We start from the raw sequence: 23,436 nt of genomic DNA on the forward strand, positions 1-23,436 counted from the left end.
TGTTCAAATTGCCTGGTGGAACATATTTCATTTTCTCAAAACAGATTGCTCCAAATAGGAGTTGTGTAATTCCCATTTTTCCTACATATTAGCATTCTGTTGTTTTCATTCAGCATTTAGTATACTGAAACTTTTCTCTTCCTTTTATTTTGAATATATCTAGATAAGCTTTTTATTGTTGTTTTTAGTTTGTTTCCTCCACCAATCTCAGCTTATTCTGCACACTAAAACAATATATTTAGCATTTTAATTGCATAAAATAATTAACCACATTTTTTCCTTCAGTGCCTGAAAGATAAATATTTTATAGACCCAAAATGGGCACTGAACAAAGCACAAATTGCATTTCCATATATTAGACTCAAGAAAAATATTAAACTTTAAAAATATACACTAAATGTTTCTAATATATTCTGTTTGGCTACCACTATATTACTAACAAATTTATTCAGTTTAGAGGTTGATTAAATAGTTGTGATCTATACTGTACATAAATACTGCTAAAATGCCAGCTGGTTTCTTTTACAGTCAAGTTGTGAAAATGTTTACCCTTATAAGTATTTCTCCACTTTAAACACATCTTTGTTCTCCATATCAATGAAATGCTTTAGGGGCAGAATAAAACATAATTGTGCTTCAGCTAATCATGATTTATTTTAAACCAGAAAATTAAAACCCCAGATTGTGAATGATGTTGGCAATCAGCAAAACTGACTCTTGCTTTGAAAACTGAACATCTGAACTAAAACTGAATTAAACTTATCATTCTATCTTCCTTCATGAAAATATTTTCTTTTATATCAACTGTTCTAATAGCCATTCTTCCTGGAATTGAGACTAAATGCCACTTTTATATATCACCAACATATTTTCTGGTTTTTCTTCTATCATCTCTTTCTAGAAACTAACATTATATTGTTAAAATGGCTAATCTTCATGAATCTCAAATGATATACATTATGATATAACTTGTATTTATTTGTACAGAAATGGGAAATAGTTTTTATACCAAGGACTGTTTATGTTTGGTCCTAATGCAGAATCTACTGTAGTTTTAAAACAGATTCAGCAAATGTTTAGTTCAAGCTGGAAAAAAAAAAGACTCAGTGCACATCCAATACAATTTTTATATAAGACCTTGTAATGTCTTTAATATAAAAGGCTGTATTTAAAAAAATAGTGAAACCTGGTAAACTTTTATTTAAGAACATTACATTACCATTTGCAATTATTTTTAAAACAAGACCCTAAGAAAGAACTAAACTAAATGAAACAAGGCAATAAGTTTCACACACTTACTGAAATACTGGTTTTTGTTTTTTTTTAAAAAAAAGGGGGGGGGAGGAAACATTTTTATCATGGCTTCACAGTTCCAGATAGCTGGTATAAAATATCAAATTTGAAAGTTACCTACCAAACAATAGCTTTCCACTGATTCCACATCATCCCTTTAGATTAAATATTTTTCAAATTTAGAAACAATGTTCAACTTGTCAAGTAGAAAACAAATCTTAGTTCGTGGTGTGGCATTCCAAAAAAAATGCACGTAAGTATTTACAGGATATTTACACCATACATATTATCTTGTAGAATTCTAAACAATTCTACTGTTTTTTTGGTCTGAAGAGATCTGTTACGACACCCGAGGTCTTTTAGGTGGTGGTGGTGGCATTAGTTCAGTGTCAGGATCTAGGTGATGTTTACGTGGTTGTCCTGGAGTTGCTGCCATGCATTTTTCAATGAATTCAAAAAGGATTTCCTTTGTCACTGGATGTTGTATACTGTTGCATACAGCTGGAAGGGAAAAACACATTGTGAGAGCAAGAAAAAACATTTATTCACAGTTGTACTTACAGAGAATGGAGATTCTCAAAATCCAGTAGATCCAAACCAATTGCCCTGCACACTTCTATGAGTACGATGACAACATAATCCATGGAATGAAATTCAAAGAAAGTCCCATTCATGTGCAGCCATGTTCAACTAGTTCAAAAGAAGAAGCTTCTCATCACAATGTTCCTATAAAGGTCAATTTCTACACTGACACCTAAAACTTTATCCTCAAAACCAGAATTTTTGATGCTTCTTCTCCAGCCTCTGAGACTGCTACTACTAAGATTAATCAATCAATCAATCAACCAGAATAGAACTGGAAGGGACCTTGAGGATCTTCTAGTCCAACCCCCTGCTTAATCAGGAGACCCTATATCATTTCAGACAGATGGCTGTCCAGTCTCTTCTTAAAAACCTCCAGTGATGAAGCACCTACAACTTCTGAAGGCAAGCTGTTCCACCGGTTAATTGTCCTCACTGTTAAGAAGTTTCTCCTTAATTCTGGGTTATTTTTCTCCTTGATTAGTTTCCATCCATTGTTTCTTGTATTGCCTTCTGGTCCTTTGGCAAATAAGTTGATTCCCTCTTCTTTGTGGCAGCCCCTCAAATAGTGGAATACTGCTATCATATCACCCCTAATCCTCCTTTTCTCTAGACTGGCTATACCCAATTTCTGCAACCGTTCATATGTTTTGTCTCCAGCTCTTAATCATTTTAGTTGTTCTTTTTTGCACTTTTTCCAAAATCTCAACATCTTTTTTGTAACATGGTGACCCAAACTGGATGTAGTATTCCAGGTGTGGTCTCACTAAGGATTTATAAAGTGGTATTAATACTTCATGTGATTTTGATTCTATGCCTCTGTTTATACAACCGAGGATTGTGTTAGCTTTTTTGGCTGCTGCCACACACTGCTGGCTCATGTTTAAGTGATTGTCTATAGGACTCCAAGGACCCTCTCACAGTTACTGTGAGCAGTTGAGCTCACACAGTTGAGCCAGGTTTCACCTAATCTATACTTGTATCCCAGGTTTTTCCTGCCTAGGTATAAAACCTTGTTTTTCTCCAAATTAAATTTCATGTTGTTGGATAGGGCCCATTGTTCAAGTCTGTCAAGATCTTTTTGGATTCTGAGTTTGTCTTCTGGGGTGTTGGCTATTCCTGCCAGCTTAGTGTCATCTGCACTATACTGTACTGAATCCTGTAATGAACAGCCTGGTGTATGCCTTGTAACTATGTAATAAATTTTGATATCGTATTTTGGAAACATTAGTCTAAAAGGTTAATTCATTACTGTAAGAAGCAATTAAAACCTTTTAAACAAATTTAAATGTTTGCTATTAATGTAAGCGATTGTGTAATGTTTAGGCATATACCGACAATATATTATTTGGGGGAAAGTATAGATTTTTATGTAATTTCATGTTTTTATGGAAAGTATTGACACCTAAACTGTACAAATATGGAATCCTGAACAGTATGTAACTATGGCTATATGCATAAATATCAGTGATGTGTTAATAAAAGCATCACAACAAATAATATGGTACTTAAATATTTTTGTAACTTTCGTTACAACATACCAATAGTATTTTTCCTCTGGATTTTTCAAAATACATTTTGTCACATGAAGTGCACAGAGTTAAAATACATTTTAGTTTGAGCTATTCAACACCAACAATAATAATTTGTAATGATTTTTAAAGCATTTTCCTTGGGAAGAAACTTATTGTTTTAAATTTTTTATTAGATTCTTTTTAATAGTAGTAGGGAAATTAGTATGTACTATATAAGGAAACATTTTTTCATAATTTTAATCTCTTATTTCCCATGTTTTGCACATTATTTTAGGATGTAGAAATTTTCACTGAGTAGTGGCTGTCTTAATTTGAATACAATTGAAAGTGTCAGACAAGAGAAGACCACTTGATATGAATGCTCCATGCCAGTCCACATTTCATTTTTAAATATGCATGAGTCAAACTCTGGTTCTGAATTCCAATTTTTATTGAAGCCAAGAAAACTCAAATTATGAATCTTAAAGTCTTTGCAAAAAAAGTTATTTTTGCTAGTTAAAGTTTAATAACAACATGCAGATACAGAACCAATTTATTGCACTTACCCATTGCTGTACTGTATGCATTGGGAAAACTTTTGTCTATCCTTTGTCTCATAAATACCCAGCTGTTGTTTTCAAACTTGCATTCTATTATTTTATTATCAAATTGTTTCAAGTCTTTTGTTACCTGTTTTTAAAAATAAAGATTTTTTGTTGCAAATGAAAAAAGTCAAACTTGTTTTCTCAAATTCAGATCATTCAGTACCAAATTACTTGCTACAAACATAATATTATGTACCCCAAAGATACAAGAAGCATGATAAAAGCAGAAAACAGTGAAGTTAAATTTCAATTTATGAATATATATTGAAATTGTATTTGAATACATAACATCCCTATGGGGCATGTAATTTTTTTAAGGGGGAAAAAACCTAGAATGCAGAAATGCAAAGGATTTCTGTTTAAATTACAAGATGTTTTATTCTTGATGTAATTACATATACAGAAATAGAATATCAAATAGAACACAGGAAATTGTGTCTATTGTGTTATTTAATCAGGAGAATATATTTCATAAGCTCCTAAAACTTACCAGTTTAGATTTTTAAATAAATTATACTTGTCATTTGAATCAGTAAACTTATACTAAAATCAACTTTTAAAATTGTCCAACATTTCTGTAATCCTATTTCTCCTCAAATTAACAATAATTATGGTCACAAAAATTATGAGTTTGTACAAATTTACAATGATAAAAATTCAAATAAACCAGACACAAATCAAACACTTAATGGTAAATGTATTATATTTTCCCCACAGGTGTAAGTTACAAAACCGCTTTCCATCTGTGTGAAACTAAGTAACCGATGGGAAATCTATGGCCTCCAGATGTTGATAACTGTAGCTTCCAATATTCATTTCCATTAATATCCTGACTGGGGCTGCAGGGAATTATAATTTAACACATTCGAGAATCAGAACTGCCATATACTTTTGTCTTAGTGCCTTTATAACAAAATAATCTGAATGCTTCCAGGGTTGGTTTTATTAAAAAAAAAGTTAAACAATATGCAGATACCTTTCAAGCTGTATTTTACAATTAGATTAACACCAAGTCATAGAATTACTTGCATCCACTTAACATTTTATTTGTTTTGGATACTTTATCTTGTGCACCTTATTAGCCATGCAAAATTTTGGAGTAGCTATGGTAACCTCTGTTGTTGAACATGTTCTCTTTTTCTAAACAAAACCCATGCTATTCTTGTTTTCATTATATGAGAAATGGTTTCTGTACTAGAGTGGAAATGAATAGTCTAATCTTGTCCCAAGGCAATATTTTATAATAATTTCTTTATTTTTTTCATATACATTTTATTAAGAATTTTAAACAGCAGATAAAACCTAACAAGAATTAATATAAAGAAAAGAAAGAAAAAAGAGAGAGATAAAGCCCAAAGTACAAAAAGAAAAAAATGAAAAGAAACAGAAGGAAGAGGCTTCTGATTGTATAGACACCCTGCAGTAAAGGGCTTGGGTCTGTCCAATAATTGGTGATCGATTTCCAAGGGCACTCAATGGTGATATCACTTTGATGATCAATGTCCCTGATTCTCTCTTCTACTATTAATTTGACCTTCTCCAGAGTTAATGGCTTAAAGATTCAAGATAAATACAACTGCAAAGTTCTGCTATACAGATACAGGGACAATGAGATTGGTAGCTGTCTGTCAACAGCAGAAACATCAGGCCTGTAGATGTAACTTGATTCAAAATACTGAGATTAGAATCCAAGACCAGGAATGAGTCTTAATACTTAGTACATTAGCTTCAAAGCTTCAATACGGCACTGGGATACTGAATGAAGTCCTAAGGAAATTTCAGTGGCTTCATAAGCACTCGGATTTGTGTATGGGTCAAGTTGTATCCCATATAATAGTTGGGCAACTGTTTTAGCTGTAAACAATTTAACTGCTGCTGGAATGTAATATGCCCCATTGCCTATAAAATTTAATTATTGTTTGTGTGGCATAATTTACCTGGGTTGTTAATTTCCCGGAGGCCCGAAATACTATGCCCAAATATTAAAACATCTGACCTGCTCTAATTCATGGGAACCAATTGTCCACTTGTGCTTTTGTCTTTTGTTAGAAAAAAAATCTAAAACTTTGGATTTATCATAATTGATTATAAATTGATCTTCATTACAGTAGGATACCAGGATTCTCAGTGCCTGCCTCATGCCTACAGAAGTATTTCAGCTTAACTAGTATCTTAATACACTATTGTTGAAGCAGCAAGGTATTATTTTGTTCTGAAGAAATTTTACAAATTCTCAAATGCAGTTCCCAAAAAATTCCCCCATCCTCTTAATTGTAAACTATTATCATTTCTGTAGTAATTTAAATTTATTTAGATCTAATCATCACAAGTGCTTCCTTCTAACCCCACCATTCCCTCCAGCCCCCTGTACACATACCAGTAATTCATATCACCACCACTGTGGCAACTATATTGATTTCTGGTAGGACATTGGATTTAAATCTTTTTAGCAGAAGTGACATCATGAGAAATGTTGGGAGTTTTACCCAACAAATTATCCACCACAAAATAAGGTTAGAATCATTTCCATTTCGTTAGCGTGATTAACTGCCCAATGTGTCCATCCATATTCTTTTTTATAGCATATCACATATGTCACAGAAAAGCATTTCTCAGCCAGATGTTTTACAGTTGTGGAATCAGCTAGTCACATTCAGGAAAACATACCCTTTCCTAATCCACAGTGAATATGATTGCACATAGAAAAAACATTAGACTGCATAATGAATTGAAAATGCATATTAACTGGTAATCACTGCCAGGTAAAATTTATCTTTAGCTAGCTAAGTCCATCCATCCATTTCCTGCTGAAAGAGGAAAAGATGTTAGTGAACCACTTGTTTGAGAAGGAAAAGTGAAGGGAAGAAAGTTTATTGTAGTCAATGACTTTCTCAAATTAGCATTCTCTATAAGGCTGTGTCACAATTTATCATTCTTATAGTGTTCACAGAATTAAAATAGCAGAAAATTATGTGCTTGCTCTATTTCACTGTGACAATTAAGTGGGATTAACTAACTATCTATGTACTTGCTTGGCCATTCATTAACAATCTGGAAGATCTTTCCAGAAAATGATAACATCTGCCAGAACAACAACCTAAATGCATTTTCCTAACAGAAAGTGCTGATCAGTTTAAACAATGACATGTTACTATAATTATTCTGAATATGCTGGAAGGAAGGGAGGGGGATAAAACATTCCTTTCCCCCCATATAATTTATGCGATCACTATCTACTATAATCACTGGTCCAACCTACAAATCACAGTTGAGTAATATCAGAAAGTAACACTTGTAAAAATTAGGACGGCTTAGATTCATCAATACCAGCCGTCAATAAAAAGTTTGTTCTTGTTTTGTAAGGCAGACCCTCCAGAACTCTCTGCTTTTCTTATCCCATTAAAGCAGGAACAAGCAATCTTTGGAAATGGACTGCATTGTTGTTGTTGTTTTTAATTAACCTTCAAGGGCCACCTGATGCAAGGGGATAACTTTCCTAGAAGAGGCCATCAGCTCTTTCCTCGCTTTCCTCCATAAGTTTGAAAAACAGTCATAAGTCACTTTTTCAGTGCCGCTGAACCTTCAAATGGTCACTAACTGAATGGCTGTAAGCTGAGGACTACTTGTATTTATTTTTTCTTGATGCAAGACTGATGCTTTCCTTCATTACCTTTAATACAAGCATGGCAAGGAAAGGATGGCCTGGGAAGGCAGAGGGGAAGGACCGGTGGGCAGGCCTGTTGGGTATGGTGCATTTGAACGCAAGTGCAGCAGCTAATGGTAAGTAAGGCACTGAGAAGATCAGTGGTTGCACAGGCCATGCCCCATAAGACCTTCTTGGAATTGGTCTGAAATAGGAATTTTAGTTCAACCTGGTGGTTCAGTCAAACTCCGCTGCTGATACAGTTCTACAAATGAATTATTGAGTCTGTCACTGGTACCTCTATAACTGTCTGGTTTGACACAGCAACCAAACAAGTCAGACACAGACTTCAGCCGATAGTTAGGACTGCAGAAAAAACAATTGCAACCAACCTGTCTTCCATTGAGGACCTGTATACTGTACGGGCCAGAAAGAGGGCTGTGAAAATATTTATAGACACATCCTGGACACCTCACATCCTGGACATAAACTGTTTCAACTCTTTCTCTCAAGACGATGCTATAGGGTATTGCATGCCTAAACAACTAGACACAAGGGCAGTTTTTCCCCCATGCCATCACTATGCTAAACAACTAATTCCTACAACACTGTCTATGCTCTAGGATGTCAAACCATCTAGTAGAGCTGTATCACCTATTATCCTTCTCATCTTTCCTATTATCTATTTCCTTAGCTTCTTATAATTTGTTGTTTGTATCTCATGATTTATGTTGCCTTTATTTAGTATCCTATTATGATTTATGTTGTTTGCTTATTTCATATCCTATGTATGACTATCACCGAGTTTGTATCTTATGATTTATTATGATTGTTTTTTTAAGATTATGATCATGATTTACCAATTGTTGCTTGTATGTACACTAAGAGCTTATGCATCAGAGACAAATTCCTTGTGTGTCCAATCACACTTGGCAATAAAAGAATTCTATTCTGTTCTGTTCCGTTCCATTCCATTCTCTATTTCATGCATACCTTTTATCCTTCTCAGGAAAAAAAAAAACCCAAATCATATATAACAAGGATCTCAGAAAAGCAAAAAGCAAAAAAAAGAAAAAAGACAAGGACTCTTTATCTGTAAATGTTTACATAATAATATAGCCCAAATATATTTTAAAAATAACTGTCAGATATATTTTGCAAAACTGTCCCTAAATCTTCATATAAGAACAGCTCAACTGCCACAGCAATTGAGCAATTCAGAGGTGTAAGATAATACATTCTTTCAGTTCTACTCTTTAATTTAAAAAATGTTTTCCTTCATCATCTTAAGTCCTTTTAGGTAATAAAACAATGTTTCTACATAAGGCCCCTCTTTGTCAAATGCAGCCTCCCACATGGATGAAATCCAACACATGTTTCTGTTAAAACAGCAGGGAATCCATTTCTTTTGGTGGCTAGGACTCTACTTATTTACTTCATAGCTGATGGCTACCGGGAGAAGGGTGACACGATGATGCTAATAGAAAGGCATGGACCAAATATCTGAAATGTAATTATACTTTTCAAGATCTTTTAACCATATAGGGGGCTTCTTTCATCTCCTTCCCCTCAACGGCATGCTAAAATCAGCAGTGCGTCATGCCACTAAGTTTTTGTAGCTTGCTACTGATGTGGAACAGAGGAGAGAGACTGGTTATGTGTCTGCTAACAGAAGCATCTTCTTCTAAGGGAGAATGACTCCCGTTTCTCGCAAAATACATTATAAATAATTTGCAGGGCCACAGCAAGTAGAACTTCTGCTAACACAATATTAGATTCTACCATTTGTAATGTTCCTGAAAACTAATGACAAACCATTGCATTACATTTTAAATACATACTTAAAAATCAAAGAAAGTGACATATAAATCCATAAAAAATTGGTGTGCTTATCAAGGAGTAAATATAGATTTCAATTCCCTCATTGTGTATATGCTTGATGTTAATTGTGGTCTGCTCTATATATTAAGTGAAATGTCCTATACATAGCATATAGAATTAAAATGTCTCATTAAAATGACAATTTCTACATATGAACAAATCATTTCAATCATATCTAAAGTGTGGAAAAAATAAACAGGAATACTTTGACACTTACTGTTATTTATTATTTCACATAAAACTGAAAAACCAGTTAATTGAAATAGTTTTCTTCAAATGTGCTTTGCTTCCCAGCAGCTAGCTTTATTCAAGTTGGGAGTTGTTTTTTTTTAAATCAAAAGAGATTTCAACCCTGGAAACAATTATGCTAAAGCTGCCAGAAAATGTGTTTGCTTTGTTAAATTGAGCTTCAAAAGTGTTTCAATTGAACACACATTTGTAATTGCAAGTAAGGCCTATTCTTATATCCAATTCAAAATGCTTATTTTATTACAGCTTATTACGAATATGCTGTCTAAAATGCAATAGCATAACTCTTCCATTTCTAGCCCATAATTTTATGATAATTATATGTAATAGTATGCATGAGCTGGTTTCTGTTCCTAACAAAGACCCAGATTGGCATGATAGCAGTTCTGCTTTCCCTATGGATATAATATGGCCTGTATAGGAATATTCTACAATAAGAAGAGATAGATTTAATCACGTGCTCTCAGTTTTATATCCTTTCATCTGGGCTGCAGTACACCAAAAGAATAAACATACTCTCCAAAGACTAATTATGGTATGTTTTCAGTAGCCAAGGTTGGCAACTATGAAACATGTCTTTTATTAACTATCTCACGTTCAAATGTTATTATGGAAATCATCAGTTAAATCCTGCAGATTTGTTATTTTAACATGAAATTATCTGAAAACAATTTCATACAGTCACTTTCCTATAAATTAAATGATCATGCCAGAGTTATATTTTAATATGTTATATAATTTTGCCTTTGACTCAATCATAGCCAGGTTATCCCGCTATCCTTTCAACAGGATTCTCATTTGGTGTGAAAATTTTCTCTTATAAGATTTGGCACTCCATATAAAGTTTCCTTTAAAATGTAGACACTTCTAGTTGCTTTATTAAAGAAATAAGCGCTTAAGAATTGGAAATTGTTTCACAAAAAATAAATATTTTCATAACATGGTTAAGAGAATCTGGGTGGAGAAGAGAGAAAAAAGAGTGTCAAGAACCACCTGATTAGTTATGCTCATCTCCCTGGGGCATGTATATAGAGATTTGATCACCACTCCTGAAAAAGAGTATGTACATAAACAAAACAGCTACAACAATTGGGGGGGAGGGTTTATTTCAATCTTTCTCAGAGGAAAACATAGACTATCTGTAAATTTAGAGTGGTTTTTCTCCCTCTCAAAATTGAGTCATTTCTTAAAATAAAATATATTGATATCCAGAAGCATTAAAACCTAAACATTGCTTATACAATGCATAGCTATCTATGGGACTTGCTGCCATCACATCAATTGATAACCAGCAATTTAGTCAGTTTTGAAAGAGGACTGGATAAATCAGTGATGGCGAACCTTTTAGAGACGGAGTGCCCAAACTGCAACCCAAAACCCACTTATGCATCGTCAAGTGCCAGGTGGGTGTGGCCCATTGGCTGGGTGTGGCCAATTGGATGGGCCGTGGCCCATTGGGTGGGCGTGGCTACGGTGGTAACGGCACATTGGGTGGGACTAAAAAGTTCAATCAATCAATTCCAACTTTGCAAGTTTTTTTTTCCCGCGAGAAATTGAAATTGACTGATTGAACCTTTTTTTTTTTTTTTGCACACGGCGGCGGAGGCCTAAAGCAAAAAGGTTTTATAAAACCCAGCTGAAGGCCTAGGACTGGGGCGACGGCGTACATGCCCACAGAGAGTGCTCTGAGTGCCGCCTCTGGCACCCGTGCCATAGGTTCGCCACCACTGGGATAAATAAATAGAGTACTAGGCTATTAATGGTACTAACCTTGATAGCTCTTTATTACATCTAGAATTGTTGGCAGAATATCTCAAATGTAAGATGCTAGGAAGCAACAGTGGAAACAGCTATTGTCTTCCTGTTTGTGAGAGTATTATTATTCTCTCTACAATAATTACAGCAATAGCAATAGCGTTTAGGCTTATACACTGCCCCGTAGTGCTTTACGGCACTCCCTGGGCGGTTTACAATGTTGAAGCATTATTTGCATATTGCCCCCAACAATCTGGATCCTCATTTTACCGATCCCGGAAGGATGGACGGCTGAATCAACCTTGAGCCCCATCAGGATCAAACTCCAGACTGTTGGCAGAGTTAGCCTGTAATATTGCATTTTAACCACTGCGCCATCAGGGCTCCTAATAGAGAGATTAGCCTGGAATTATTTAATCCTCGTGAAAAAGATGCACATCTCAAATTTGAATACACTAATTCTACCAAATGTCTGGAAAAGAATGTACTTAAGAAAGTAAAGAGCTAGCCATTTTAAAGTATAAATATTTCATCAAAATGTTTTAAAATAAGCTGCTTATTTCTCAGAAAGTTGCAAACATTGAACATGTGAATGCTACAACATACACACACAAACTAACAAAGCAGCATAACTTTACCTAGGCAAAAACTTACAAAGTTAATTGCTATTACCTTAATTTCTGCAAAAGGTCTATCTAAACTTCCAACATAAAGCAGTCCGACGTTCCTTGGGAGAAGCCTAAAAAAAAAAGAAAATGTCTAATTAAAAGCTGTCTTAATGCCATCATACATGTTTTGATAAGTACATGTAAAGTAATCTAACCTGGCCCATATATACAAGTAATCCTCAATTTACAACAGTTCATTTAGTGACCATTCAAAGTTACGACACTGAAAAAAGTGACCTATGACCATTTTTTACATGACGTTGCAAGTATCCCCATGGTCATGCAATCAAAATTCAGATACTTGGGAACTCTCTTGTATTTATAACCGTTGCAATGTCCCGGGGTCATGTGATCCCTTTCTGACAAGCAAAGTCAATGGCGAATCCAGATTCACTTAACAACTATGTTACTCATTTAACAAATGCAATGATTCATTTAACAATTGTGGCAAGAAAAAGTCATACAATGGGGCAAACTCACTTAACAAATGTTTCACTTAGCAACATACATTTTGGGCTCAATTGCAACAGTAACTCAAGGACTACCTGTATATTCTAGTTAATATACCTATAATTTAAGTAGTAGTATAAATCTAGTAATATACTGAAGTCCATGCTTCATATTTTTGTCAGAAGGCAATCTCCAGAAAAGTAATTATCATGCTTATCAAAACTTGAGCTGATTAGGAATGGACAAAATTCCCTCCATTATTTCTACAAAAATGGGTGCTTTACAAAAAAAAAAAAAAGCTACGTGTTTGGAATGAATATATTATTCTCACAAGAGTATAATTTTCTAATTTATATGTCACCTTTTAGCTGGAATTCTAGTATTAGAATAATTTCTCCCTTACTGAAAGATGGAGATTTGACTATCAAGTTATATTACGCTTACTAATAATGGTCAATGCATGGTTCTTTCTAAAAGATCTGTGGAAATGCTCATGCAGAGATCCAGCACTGATTCAAATTTAAGAAAAGGCAGGGCCAATGGCCAAAGTTCTTTTATAAAGACTTTACTTGGAGGCCTGCTTAGAAATATGCCTATATGGAAGCTATCATAGGAATCCCATATTATCCCATAAAGATCCCAATCTTCCTAAGAAAGGCAGCCACTGAAACAGGTAACGAATAAATACATTTTATATAAACTATAAAAATTATCCATATCTTCAGATCTCAAACTTTTATTCAGACTTTAAGCATCCATAGAAAATAAAAATGGTAGTTAAGTTTAATCCAGACCTGGGCATTTTACGGCCCCCAGGTGACATCTAGCCCTTTAGCTTCAATAGGCTGGCCTGTGTAGATTGCTTTTATTTTGAAGGCAACTGCTATTTTCTTTTCCAATGGTGTCTGTGTGTGCATGCCTATGCACCTTCACACCCTTATTGGTTTGGCCCTCCACAACAGTCCCAATTTTTTCATATGGCTCCTTGGAAAAATTAATTGCCCACCCTGGTTTAATCTATCTATATCCTTGTTGTGGCTAAAATGGTATCCCCATCCTATTCCTGCTACTAGTTAGAATATCTAAGTTTTAGAATAAATGACTAAAATTCATTTTTATCAGATTATCATATGCAAAAAAAGCCATCCATGAAAAGAGCAACAGCATTTATTTAGTATAAGAAAACAAAAATAATAGTTGTTGCTATTGCTATTGATAATTGTTGCTATTGCTATTCGATAGGTATCTTTAGATTATAGAAATTATCATTTTAATTATATTTCTCTTGTTTTGGTTGTTTTAAATATTGTTTTAAACAGGTACTAAAGTAGGTTTTCTCAAAACTTTTCTCCCATGCAATCCAGAAAGAAATTGAGCACCAAAAGTCATAAATTCAAGATTATTAGGTGAAATTAATCAAAATGTAAATATGGAAAAGTAGAAAATTGGCAGTCCAGACTGTAATTTTCAAAATTTCAAGATCAATTGCAACTTCATGAGCCATATTTACTGAAGCAACTTCATGAGCCATATTTACTGAAAGGCATATTTTTGTTAAGGAATATTTACAAAACTTTTTTTTACTTATCAATACAAAACACAATGCTAAAATGTAATTGGAAAAATAAAATGTAAGGGTTATCTTTCAGTTATAATTATCGTTTTCTTTTAGTTAAGGATTCTGGGGATGACCATCAACAATGCAAGGTGCTAATATTTTAGGATGATAAATATGAAATCATTATCACAACTTGCTAGGAAAGTTGCTGCTTATTTAAATGAAGGCATATACATTAATGGAGCTGTGATGGTGCAGTGGGTAGAATGCTGTATTGCAAGTTAACTCTGCCCATTGCCAGGAGTTCGTTCCTGATCGGCTGAAGGTTGACTCTGCCTTCCCTCCTTCTGAGATCGGTAAAATGAGGACCCAGATTGTTGGGGGCAATATCTGGCATTTGTAAACCACTCGAAGAGTGCTGTAAATCACTATGGAGCGATATATAAATCTAAGTGCTATCGCTATTAACAGAGAAAATCTACATGAATTATAATTAATATTCAGAAAGCCATCCTTTTGATCTATCGAGGCTTAAATCAGAATACGTCATCCCCTTAACTTCAATGTAGGAAGGACATTGCTTTGATGAGAAGCAAATATTTGTGTAAAGGACTAAGCTGTCCCAAATCATTTCTCATTGTCTGAAATATAAACTGGCTGTAGTGATAACTGAATCTACTGGATGGAAGGGTCCTTACTTTTTCACACTAGAACATTATATTTTGGATAGCTTTGATTATGATATAAATGGAACAGGCACCAACTCTAGTGTTCTTTGCTTTCATTTCATATTTCCTTAATGTACCATTAGGACTCAGATTACGTTTCACTGATAACATTTAAGGAAAAGATATGCAAACATTCAGAAAAATATATTTTCACAGAACTCTGTGTAAGCTGGCTAATACTTAAGTCAAAGTTAAAGGGTCATATTCTTTCTCGTATATAAGTATTATTAAGAATAATAAAAATGTAAAAGGACAGCTCTCTTGTTTTGTATTGTAATTTTCTTAATTATGTATTTTAACCTTGGAAATATTTTTTTTAAAAAGAACAGCTTAATAAATAGCACCACATGCCTTTACTGTCACCTGACAGTTTCATTGTAGTATGTTGAATACTTTGTCCATCCTATTTATAAATTATTCAAAGAATTGATCTTCTCTCATTCCTTAGGGAGATTATTATTTCATCTAACAGCCATTGTTAGAATCTTCTCCATTTTGGTGAAGTCTCAATTCCCCCTTCCATTTCATCCCTATGTAAGGAACTTTTGTCCTCAACAAAACATGTACAGGAAATATGAGAATAATTCACAGTTCCCCCACAGTATATTTTCATGTTTCTTGGTCTGGCAGTTTTTAATTCTTATACTGATTTTAATTCACAAATCAAATGATTTGTTTTAATTCTGTCAAACGTTTGAAAGACTAAAGCAATTGTTTTTCAGATTGCTATAATCTGTCTATGAAGAATGACCGCAATGTATTTCTAGAAGCCCTGCACTATTGAACAATCACTATTATTAAATAGTGGCATAATCTGACTATTTTAAAAGTATATTTTCTCTTGTTCCCTTTCAGCAATACTTCAGTTATCTGATTAATATTGTAGTTGCTTTTTTCTTGTCCTAATCTCTTACCTTCTGAGCAGGAAGATGTCAAAATGAGGAAAGAAAAACTATCTGATACTGGATGTAAAATTGAAATGATAAATGTAGCTTTTTCACCTGTAATGCTGTCCTTTGTGTGTATAAGTGGAAAATCTACTTCCATCCTTATCTTTTGAACAAGTTAAACTGCTACCTTAAAGAATTGCAGTGTTGATACACAACCAGCAGCTCATATAAAATGATAGCATGTTGTTAATCTAATTAGCTACAGGATGTTATTTCTGTATCCCTGGGCTCCAGTCCATTTTATCCAGTGTTCATTTGTTATTTTGGAACATTATTCTTACATAAGGGAACGAAAAACAGGATAGACTAGAAAACAAAAAGCTCAATAACAAATGCCAGTGGAGATGTTCAATTCAATTTCATCAAAGCAGACACATTATTCTTATAGGAAACATTAAATACAAAGTTGACCAAATTTTTACAAATTTTAGCAAAGACAAGCATTAAATATGTCACTTTCACAAGATACACACACACGTATAACATATACATACAAGCACAAAGACTATATATTATGATGATGCAAATCTTAATCACCTATTAGCTCAAATGTTAATTTAAATGATTTTAGGATATTTGCAAATATGAAAAACTATACAAGTTAGCTTGCCTAAAGGACTTCCATTAATCAACAGATTTTACTGTGCATTAGGCACATGACCAAATGCCTGCTGATGCTACATAGCATGTAAACATTGAAACAACATTTAATATTGGTCATATGAACAGGAACAATAGCTACAGGTAGTCCTCAATTTATGATGGCAACTGGGATCAGAATTTCTGTCACTAAATATTAATCGAATCCCATGTTAAGCTAGGAAATTTCCAAGGCAACAACCAAGTCAGTAGGGAAGTTGAAAGTCTCAGATGGCTTGTAAGCAGGCTAGCAGGCAGGTAAGTAAGCAAGTAAATTGCCAGGTGGGGCATGGCATGAGGTGCAAGGGAGGGTCAGCAAAGTTAGAGGAGGATGTGAGGGAGACACAGCAAGGCTTGGGGAGAAGGTGAAAACAGCTGATGCAGCACAAATGCAGGAGGGCTAGGAAAGGGTACACGAGTGGGGGAGACTTACCCTAGTGACCTTTGATCTTTCCTGCCAGCTTCCACACTGACTTTCTGTGGAAGCCAGCAGGGAAGTTTGTAAATGGCAATCATGTTATCAAGGGGCACTGCAACCGGTAAGTGCAAGCCATTTTCCAAGTGCCCACAGGGTTGCAGGGTTGCTGGGATGGCCAAAACTCTGAAGACCAATCAATACCGCCATTTGTTTAGTGCCATCATAACTCTGAATGGTCGCTGAACGAATGGTTGTAAGTCAAGGGCTATCTGTATAGTCAAAAGAATGACAGCTAGAGCACATCATTAAAGTATAATATATTGCTTTAAGATTTGCAGATTAGAAGTCCAAATTTAGTTAATATCAATCTAGTTAACATCTATCAAATGTAGCATGCCTATCCTTAGCCATCAGATGCTGTAAATTAAAGAAGTCAAGACATTAAAAAAGAATTAATTGTTGTAAGGAGAATCTAGCCTTCAATCTAACCCTCTGCACTTTTACTCAAAAATAAATTATGGGTTTTACTCACAGTCTATGCATCAGTCTATATTCTCTATTATTTTAACTTATCTCTATTTGCCTGTGAAAATTAAATTGTAGATTTATTATTTTTGATTATTAGATAAGACAGTCAAAACTCAACATTATTAAAACTTGCCAAAAAGCAATGCAACATATGGAAGATTTTCAATTTAGTGTTACTTTTTCCAACTTTTACTTTGCGTTTTTTGGCCAATAGATCATAAATAAGTTTATAACATCATCTTTGCCCACACTGAAAAAACAGCATAGAAAAAACATAAAAAGCATTCTATATCACTTTCACAAATGCTTTTCACAAAAACAAAAAAGAGCCTTCAGCTTATTTTTAAATAGACTTATATTTAAACAGACCTTGACTAGTTTTCTAAAGCAACTAAAAATAGGTCCCAACAGGACATATAAAACAAACAATTTAAAGCAAAAAGACAAAAATATATTTAAATCAAAGTTTTGAAATATGTGTTTCATTAATGAAATAAACCCACCCCAAAGATGAGTAAATTATACTCTCTTCTACTTGCTACTGCTAATATAGAGGTGCGACATAAGTGGACAGACTATAGTAAAACACTCTCTAAAACTACAAAAATAAAGTAGAGACATTTTGTCAAATGAGGGTTTGAAAAATATATTTCTGGTCCTGAAGTGCATAAAACAATCCTACTATGTAAAATAGATCCCATCTGGGAATATTTTGATGAAATCCAACCACTTGTACTTGAGAATAAGAGAAGCAAGCATGCAAAATGCAAATAGTGCAAGAAAATGTAAAATCTGTTTGCCTAAATGAAGCATCATTATGAGAACTGCTGCTCCAGCTATAAAGTCCTGAAAGGAACGTGAGTACTAAAATATAATTCAATTTTAATGGCAATTAATCTAAAAATAATCAATATTACTCTATATGCTAAATGTACCTTCTAGAAATGAAATTTACATCTCACTGTCAAAAGGGGTCATCAAACAAATGCACATTTAACTAGAAATGGTTATAGGATCTTCCAGAACAGTAACTAAAATCATGATTTAAATCATTCAATTTGAATCTTCCCTACTAACATTTTAAATCAAATCTACCCTATTTTCCAAGGAACTGTCCATAAGAATTTTTACAAATGTCCTCCCTTTCTCATGTTAAATGGGTTACTTTTAATTCTTGGTTAATGGGGATGTAAAACTGATTTTTTCCTTTTTGAGTAAAGTTTAAAATTAGGACATCTACAATTAACAAATATTTGCCAAAATAGAGATGATATTAGCAAATTTATCATGATGCTTTCTTCCACTATTCTATGAAGTATTTGAACTTCTTAATGTGTATGCATGGAAACAAAAGGTTTGTGCCTGATAAATGATTATTCAATTGGTCTCATACTGATCTAGCCTTATTTAACAAGAATTCTTGTTTAAAAATGTAGTACAGTAGAAAGCAATTATCTTGTATCTTCAGGTCTCATCATAAAAATATAACTTGTACTGAAAGATTGGAAACATTTTTCTATTATAAGTTTTACTTCCAATGTAGTAACAGAGATAGCAATATGAATTTTACTTTGCTCCCTCTTTATGCATTTGATCAGCAAACAGAAGGACTATAAATCATTTATTTTAAGGTATTCACTATTGTAATGCATTCCAATTCAATAAATATAATGAATCATAGCTTTTTCACAGTTTAAAAGTATGTAAAAGTATATTCGTCCATTTCTATATAAATTAAATTTCTTCATATTATATCTATTGGTCTAATAGAGGAAGTATATTTTAAAACAAACCAAAACCATCTCTTTTTAGTCAGGAAAATAATTCTTAATACCACAGGTAACAATAACTTTGGGATAAATGCAAAATCACAACAATCAATACAGAATCTGGGTTTTATTTATATGTTACTGCCGAGAGGAAAGAGTTATTATGGAGGAACTACAATATATAATTACATATAATGTCAAAAACTATTCCAAAGCAAAGTAATGGGGGGGGGGGTTGTAACAGAATAGAAGCTTCTAATTAAAGAAACACTCTAGACAATGGAGAACAATGGGAGGTAATGTGAAAAACAACACAGAGAATGCATAGATTAAGGAAGACAAAAGCAATGAACAATAACCCATTTCTTTGTTAGAAAAAGGAAGAGGAGGCAAAGATGCTCTTCGTTTAATATTCAACTTAGTCATTTATTTATTGATCTCAAAGATTCAATAGAATGGGGAAGTGTCCCAAATGGCACAGAGTTTCATTGTCCTGTCTTGAAAACAGCCATGTATAGATAAGATTTTTAAATTCAATTTAATCAAGCTATTGGTGTCCAATAGCTTTTCTAGTGAAATCCACTTGCTGATTTATTTGTGGTAATACAATTTTGTAATACTAGTAAGCTTTATAATGAAATATTGTAAAGTTCTGATCAAACTAAGTCAGTTCAAATCTGTTGATAACAGCCAATATTTATCATTGTCATGAAATGTTATATTTGCCATTGCAACGATTACTCAGCTGTGATAGTTTCATCTTCTGGTAAATCATAATACACATCAAAGCTACATTTTTAAAACAAAGGGGGGGAAACCCAGCACTATAGCAATTTGTGCCTTTTTTTTTCTTTTTCTTTTTTAAAAGGAGGGGGAAGGCAGATAGAAGAACAAGAAAAATGTAAGGCAGTATGATAACCATTATATGGATATCCCATATAATAGTATAATAGTCATCCATTAGAACCAGGTATACAAGGGTCATTAATTGCAAATAAGGAATATCATACTGTATAATACCACATTAAGGTCTGGACTGGTGTTAATAATGAGCAGAACATCAGAAGCAGAATGAAGTCCTAAACTGGAACTTGACATAATGGATGTATGAATAAAAATAGTTATCAAAATGTGTAGTTAATATAAGCTGCATTAATGAACTCTATATAATCTGTGGTTCAGATTTAACAGCCTACCCAACCCTATATCCCCTATTAATCTATTAAATCAAGTATTTATTGTATTGACTACTTTTCCAAGGATGAGTAGACTGCCATAAGTAGCATATTTTATCTTTTAATACACTGTAGCTCTAATTTTAAAAGTGACATTTTCATAGATTAAGTATCAGAATCTTTTTCTGACTAGTTATTATTTTTCTTATTTGACCTACTTTCAAGACTAAGCCACTAATTAAGGTTTTTGTATGTTTTTAATGAGTTGGGGCAATCTATCTTTTCTAAAATTTTGGGAATCCAACATTATTTGTAAGATTTGTGAATGAAGTCAATACCTGCTAACAGAAATAATTGTCTTGGGATGTAATTTGATCTACATATTCTATAACGGATATTCTTCAGCCAAAATATATAAATTCCAGGCCTCTACTGGGTTTCTTTCATTAATTGGCAATACAGTACTACCAACTGCAAAGCGGTATCAAGCATAATGTATAATGTAATAATGTTCAGTTAACAGAAGAGCAGATTGTCTTGTGGCAGGATGAGATGTCCTACTTGGGTCAGAGTTGTAAATTAGTCTCAAGGTTATGTCTTTGCCTATTTGCCAGATCCATGCAAAGTGTCACACAGATGCTAGAAGCTTCCTGCCTAATTAATACAACTGACAGAAGGGATGTCTGCCTTTGGGGGGAAATATATAAAATTGACAGAACTGTTAGGTAATGGAGGAGGTTGTGTGTTTGTGCTGTGTGAGTCAGAGGAGAAAATCTGCAGTTGAGGACTAGCAAGAGCAAAAGAATCAGAAAAAGCAATTGGCAGGGCAATCTGGCTGGAGAAAAGGACAGCAGTGTTTGCAAGGACAGATCAGGACTTTGACAAAGGTCCTGGAATTCTAAGAAATTCAGAAAAGAGTTGTCTTCTCTTTTCCCATTCTCTTCTTAAAGCAAGTCCAAGAAGTGAAAATAATTTGGCTGTGTAACAGAGTAAGCATATCAAGGTTGTGCTAAGAAGCACATGAATCAAAGAGAAAGAAATAAGACAGTTAAGTTACTAAAATGCTCTGTAAAGAAATGTCTGTATGAAAATGTTTGTACAATTTATTAAGCAAAGGGAGGAGGCAGGGTGAGAACGTAATTGTAATTTAGAGTACAGTGTGTACATATATGTGTGTGCCTGTCTGTCTAGAAAATCCCTGACATTTTCCCATCCTTTGACTTTCCTGTTATCAAAAGGTACAGATTTCTCTGTACCTTTTTCGGTACATTCTGACATGGTTCCATTTTAAAACCATTATACAAAAAAGTTATTCCGAATGAAGAGTTCTGCAAAGTCTCAACTTCCTCTTCCCAAAAACTTTTGCAATGTTAGAAAGACATTGTTCCATGGGGGCTCCTTTTGTCTTCAATAGATTCACTCCGCTTCCTCTGATGTGTTCTTTATGCTTACCTTTAAGCTACAATCTCCTTAGCATAAATGCTGCTTCTCTCTTTATATATCATATATAAAGATGATTCTATAAGGTAACAATGTTTCCTCAACAATGTGTCATTTATAACACAGGAATAGTACAACTATTAAAAATACTGAATACCTTCCAATAGCCTTTCATACTTTTCATAACAAGCAGGAAGAATCTGAATAGTATTGTTAAAGCATAAATAACGGGAAACTGCTAAAACCTACAATTTTTTGTTAGTTGGCCAATGCAAACTGTCCCATTTGAAGCTCTAAGCTAAGGAAAAAAATACAATATATGAATTTATACCTAAGGTGGGAATGATCTGCATTACTTTTCAAGCGTATCTCTCTTTGATGAGATATCAGTTTCAAAATTGTTGAAACCACTACTCTAAACGTGAAAGTCTGAGTCATTTGTATCAGTTTGATTGATTCCAAGTTCATAAAGCTGCCTTAGAGCACAATGATGCTAGCTAAAACCCAACAACAGTAGTAGCATCAAAATGATTTAAATTTGCGAATTCAACCTTCAATTTTTTAATAGCAAGCTTGGCCATGATCCAAGGAAAATATATGTAATACAAATTATACACTTCTGCTCATACAATGGGATTGTCCAGAGCGTATTTGAAAAGTGGTAGGGGAATCAAACTGATACTAGATGCAATTTAGTGGCTGAATGGTATACTTTCTAAGCAACATCTGGTGGACTACTTCAACAGATCTACAAGTCCGACAGAAAAACATCCAAAACTAAAAGAAGAAAACGGAACAAATAATTGTTCACAGATTTATATTCAAGCACTGCAAGGAAGCTTGTTGGATTATGATTTATCAATACTGCATTTTAGGTGTTTTTAAGAAGTTTGAGAACGCAGGTAATCTTCAAGTTATGACCACTCATTCAGCCACCATTCAAAGTTGCAATGATGCTGAACAAGGTGAACTCACAACCAGCCCTCCAAGTTCTGGCTGTCACAACATCACCCCAAGATCATAATCTGGGCACCTGATGAAAATTTACTTGATTACTTTACCTCAGTGTCTGGAATTGAGTTAAATACTTTCCATCTCTTTACATTGGAGTTTCTATGGGCTTTATAGTATTTGATCCATCTGCTTCCTACTAAGCAACAGGATGTTTTAAACAAATGTACATATATGAAAAAAAGGGAAAATTAAGATACCATGTGAATTTCTTCCCCAGAGTCACTTTCTGCCCAGCCTTTTTATTTCTCTTGCGCTTCCTTCTCAAGCAATTGTCTTCATCTATTGTTCATGTGTTAGGTCTGGGCGTCTGAACCCAGAATGATTACCTTGTCTGATAAATCTCTTCTTATGCTAATCAATTTTGCCTGTAGCTTTTTTCTTTATTTATTTATTTATTTATTTATTATTTGGATTTATATCCCGCCCTTCTCCTCGTAGGACTCAGGGCGGCTGACAATCAATTAAAATACATAAATAACAATACAAATTTAAAATTAATTAAAAGAGATATTTAAATATTGTCAAATTTAAAATATAATTAAAACCCCTCTAAAAATTACCCTAGGCCAGTCCTGCA

General features: G+C 33.8%; 1 protein-coding gene across 1 annotated transcript in view; it reads right to left on the bottom strand.

Annotated features, from left to right (window-relative positions):
• Positions 1-1,344: 1,344 nt before the first annotated feature.
• The window catches only part of RNGTT (RNA guanylyltransferase and 5'-phosphatase), a 122,880-nt gene continuing 100,788 nt past the window's right edge, over positions 1,345-23,436 (bottom strand). The window contains exons 14-16 of the mRNA XM_015826119.1: positions 12,195-12,261; positions 3,956-4,079; positions 1,345-1,794 (exon numbers count right to left, since the gene is read on the bottom strand). Of these exons, the coding sequence (XP_015681605.1) occupies positions 1,634-1,794; positions 3,956-4,079; positions 12,195-12,261 (352 nt within the window). The 3' untranslated portion in view covers positions 1,345-1,633. The remainder of the gene's footprint in view (positions 1,795-3,955; positions 4,080-12,194; positions 12,262-23,436) is intronic.

Source organism: Protobothrops mucrosquamatus, unplaced genomic scaffold (assembly GCF_001527695.2).
Source record: "Protobothrops mucrosquamatus isolate PMUCROS unplaced genomic scaffold, P.Mucros_1.0 scaffold_206, whole genome shotgun sequence".
Taxonomy (NCBI): Eukaryota; Metazoa; Chordata; class Lepidosauria; order Squamata; family Viperidae; genus Protobothrops; species Protobothrops mucrosquamatus.